Source organism: Manihot esculenta, chromosome 6, assembly GCF_001659605.2.
Source record: "Manihot esculenta cultivar AM560-2 chromosome 6, M.esculenta_v8, whole genome shotgun sequence".
Classification (NCBI taxonomy): Eukaryota; Viridiplantae; Streptophyta; class Magnoliopsida; order Malpighiales; family Euphorbiaceae; genus Manihot; species Manihot esculenta.
The window spans coordinates 28,647,982-28,651,982 of record NC_035166.2 but is presented as its reverse complement, the minus strand read 5'-3'; the positions used below and the strand labels follow the sequence as shown (position 1 = coordinate 28,651,982).

The 4,001-nt window shown below is 27.2% G+C and overlaps 1 protein-coding gene across 1 annotated transcript; it reads left to right on the top strand.

Moving 5' to 3' along the window:
• Positions 1–684: 684 nt before the first annotated feature.
• Positions 685–3,452, top strand: LOC122723887. Its single transcript, XM_043957806.1, has 4 exons — positions 685–1,546; positions 1,719–1,857; positions 1,958–2,050; positions 3,210–3,452. Exons 1-4 carry the CDS (start codon positions 1,512–1,514, stop codon positions 3,450–3,452), a joined length of 510 nt encoding a protein of 169 aa, XP_043813741.1. The 5' UTR covers positions 685–1,511.
• Positions 3,453–4,001: the final 549 nt, after the last annotated feature.

Below are 4,001 nucleotides of genomic sequence, written 5' to 3'. Positions count from 1 at the left end.
TCTTTTAAAAAAAAATTCATAGCTTTGATTTTGAATTTGCTTAAACAAATTAAAATTATTTTATTTTGCTTATTTAATTAAAAATATAAAATATTTTAATTACAAAAAAGTAAAAATAAATAATATTATATTAATTAATAAAGGGAACCCTATCAATTAGTGGCGGCAATATAATGATAAGCTTGCTAATATATATATATTTGGCTTGGGAGAATGAAAACCTTAAAATTAAAAATTCCCTCCCTACCGCCGCTACTGCTACCGCTACGAATTCTAATTTTCATTCTCACTCATGATTCATTCAGTTTTCAATTTCTGTCCACTGTCAAAAGGAGAAACTCCACTATCAAATCCAATCAGGTACGTTTAAAATTACAAAAACCTTAAAATTAAAGTTTCATTGTAATTATTCTAGGTTAAACACGTGAAAGGCATCTGATATTTACTTTTCATTCATTTTTCATCTGTTAAAAAGCTTTGATTCACTATTTTTATATTAATTTATCCTCTGTGTAATATTCAATTTTTTCTATGAAGCAGAAGCAAACATCATGGCTCGCTCGACGATGCAAGTTGCGGAAAGGGAATTCCATCAATATTAACTTGGAAAATGAGACTGAAAATAATGTTAACCAGAACTTTTAAGAAATTCAAGAGTTACACCAAAATCAGGCTTCAAATTTTCAAGGTAAATAATATTTATGTGATTTATAAATTTTAAGTTGTTTTCGTAAATAATTAGATGGCTAATTTCAATTTTTTTTTAGGGAATACTAGTCAGAAGACAATGAGGTATCATTATGAAGGTCATTTTATATTTTCACCAAATAGAATATATGAAAATAGTAGGTTCATGGAGAAACCTAATTTTGATGTTGATTTCATCTCATTTTTTGATATATTGGATGACTTGAAAAAGGATTGTGGATTTGATGTTATAAAAGGAGATAAATTTTATTACTTGAAGGCTGATAAAGCTCTTAGTGATCTTGATGCATTGATAGAGGTTAAAGATGATAAGATGTGAAAAATATGATGGATAGTTATAAGAAGTTCCCTTCGAAACCCATTGATATATACACTCTATTTCGAGATTATGATATTTTACCAAATGGACTTGGTGACGAGCTACCCGCAGTTACAGTTGGATCACACTTCTAATCAACTTCAAAATCCAAATGCAACTGCAACAACAGGTTTACTCATTTAATTTTATTTAAACAATTGATTATGTTTACTTGTTCTATATACAGAAATTCTTGTTATTATATGATTATTGTTTTACTTTTGTTTTGAAATAGGTTTCAATACAATTAAAAGAAAAATTAGAGGACCAACACGATGCTTGAAAATCACACAATTGGAGAATGAGCAAAAATTGCCAGTAAAATTTGATGAAGATGATCAAGCTATTGGTGATAATACTACTGCATTTGTTTGGTTTTTAGGACAAACTATTAGAAATGTGTCATGTTGTCCATTGCAAGTGAAACAATGGAATAAGATTACCGATGATAAGCTCGACCACATGTGGTCTACCATATTGGTACGAAAATTTATATTAAATTACATCCATTATAAAATGATTATAATTTTTTTAGTTCTATTAAGTATCATAATCTTTGTTTCTTATTTCTATGCTAAAAGGAAAAGTTCACTTTTGAGTATTCTGATGCAAGAAAGGGAGCAATTTTCGGTCATATGAATGCATTATATAGGTATTATAGGCATAAGTTGAAGAAGAAGTACTTTGATTCAAAGGCAACTTATTCACTTCATCTCCGAAACAAGCCTAAGGATATGGATGTAAAAGATTGGAAATATTTGGTTAATCTTTGGACAGAAAATGCATTTCAGGTATTAAAAATTCGTGTAAAATTTAATAATTTATTTTATATGAATTCAGTTTCTGTTAGCTAACATAAATTCTGAAAAATATTTCATTGTTTTTCTTTAGGAGAGAAGAAACAAAAATAAGACAAATAGATGCAAGCGTTCTATGCCGCCATACACGGGGACAAAAAGGTTTGCTCGGCTGAGAGATCATATGGTATGAGTTTGTTTTTATTTTATTAGTATTATAGTGTTTTTTATTAATTAAATGATACATAAATAATCCATTTTTACTGTTGTCGTTTTGTGGACTATGGCTAGAAAGAAACAAAATAGTATTTGATAATTCTAGTTTAGAGCTTAAGAAAGTTTATGATTTGATCTTTTATGGATATTTTATTTGGTTTAAGATGTGCCTAGCTTTCCTTATTGCTTAATCCAAATTCTTTTTAGTAGCTCAACAATCAAGAACTGGTCAACCTGTAATGGTATAAGCTAGCGGCTTGTTGTTATTCTTTGTATTCTGCTATAACTCTCAAAGTTCTAATAAAAGCTATTTTTATCAAAAAAATAATAATAATAATGCCTTTTGAAATTCATATGATTGTTAGAACTTTTTGATATGCCATTTACTATTTTTTCTATAAATGCCTAATTAGACTCAGACTGCCGTTATTAACCTTCATTTCCCACATCAAAACAAATCCCCTTTTTCTTTATGCTCATTAAAGTTAAACATGTCAATTTTTTAGTAGTATTAGATTAGACAGCAAACACCATTAATAACTCACTCATTTAATGGTGGAATTTGACCATGTTTAATATTCTAAATATAGGAATGAATTATAATTGGTCAACCCTATGAGCATCCAAACTTGTAGAGTAAATAATAATCTAACAGTATTATGAATTTTAACGCTTGAATTGATATCATTAGCTGTAAAAATGTTAGCTCTTTTATACAAGTTTTGTTTATCTGCAGCATATTTGTAGTTAAGTCAATTGACTCTTTTACGGAAAGTTTGGTTTTGCTTGAACTCAAATTTTTATTGATATAGATCTATGATAAACTAATACTAATTGTTATATTTGTTTGAATAGAAGAAAAAAATGGAAAAACACCTTCTCGCTTAGAGCTTTTTCTTGAATCCAGAAAGAGAAAGCAAGGCAAAGAAATTGATCCAATATCACAAGGAGCCATTGTAATACTTTTTACATATGTTTTATTTATTTGTTATGTATTTTATGCTATATTTTGATTTTTTTAATATCAATAAATATAAATATCTCTAGGAAAAGTTTCAGCAACTAAAGAAACAACGAGAAGAAGGACAAATTTCATTGGATGATGATGCTATGTTTGCTGATGTACTTAGCCAGAAAAAAATAGTTATATACGTGCTTATGGTCCTAGAAAAAATGTCACAGAATATTTTAGTGCTAGACCTACAAAGATAGAACTACTTAGACAACTTGATACTTCAAGAATAGAAGCAAACGAGCGTGTCCAACAAATTCAAAAAGAAGCAAGTGAACAAGTAAATGATGTTAAGAAGCAAATGGATGAGAAACTTGCAGAGATGAATAGAATATGGGAGCAGAAATTCAAGATGCTTTAGGAGAAAAACAATAATATTGCATCAGTAAGTGATTAAAAACTAAGTCTCATTTTTTTTCTAATATAAGAATTTTTGTAAGCTATATAACTAGTATGAACCTTATCTATTTTATATAATTTTGTTATTAATATTTTCAAATAAAATTTTATACAGCCTATGGAGGATTCCCAAGATGATGAAATTGGAGGATGATTTGCAGTATACTTGAAGTTTTGGATTTTGAAGCAGCCAGCAGCCTTATAATACTACTTTTAGAAAATTTAGATATTAATATTAGTGTTAGTATAGTATTATAATTTCAAGTATTTTTAGTGTGATTGTTTTATGACTTAAATTAGTTTATTTTGGATATTAGTTATTTTGGATTAAATTTATTGTTATTTTATAATTGTCATTGTGATTGAGTCTTAATATTAATATATAATTATTTTATAAATTTAAATTTTAGCTAAATTTTTTATATAAGTTTTATATTCTATTATAAATTTTACCAAAATTATTAATAGATAAATAACATATGTAATAGTAAATTATAATATAATTCCATTA

What these genes read in the sequence shown, in the direction of transcription:
- LOC122723887 (XM_043957806.1), top strand. Translation starts at nt 1,512, where the DNA reads ATGATAAGCTCGACCACATGTGGTCTACCATATTG. An exon ending in GGACAGAAAATGCATTTCAG is followed by an intron (nt 1,858 to 1,957) that starts GTATTAAAAATT and finishes GTTTTTCTTTAG; the next exon opens with GAGAGAAGAAACAAAAATAA. An exon ending in CTCGGCTGAGAGATCATATG is followed by an intron (nt 2,051 to 3,209) that starts GTATGAGTTTGT and finishes TGATGTACTTAG; the next exon opens with CCAGAAAAAAATAGTTATAT.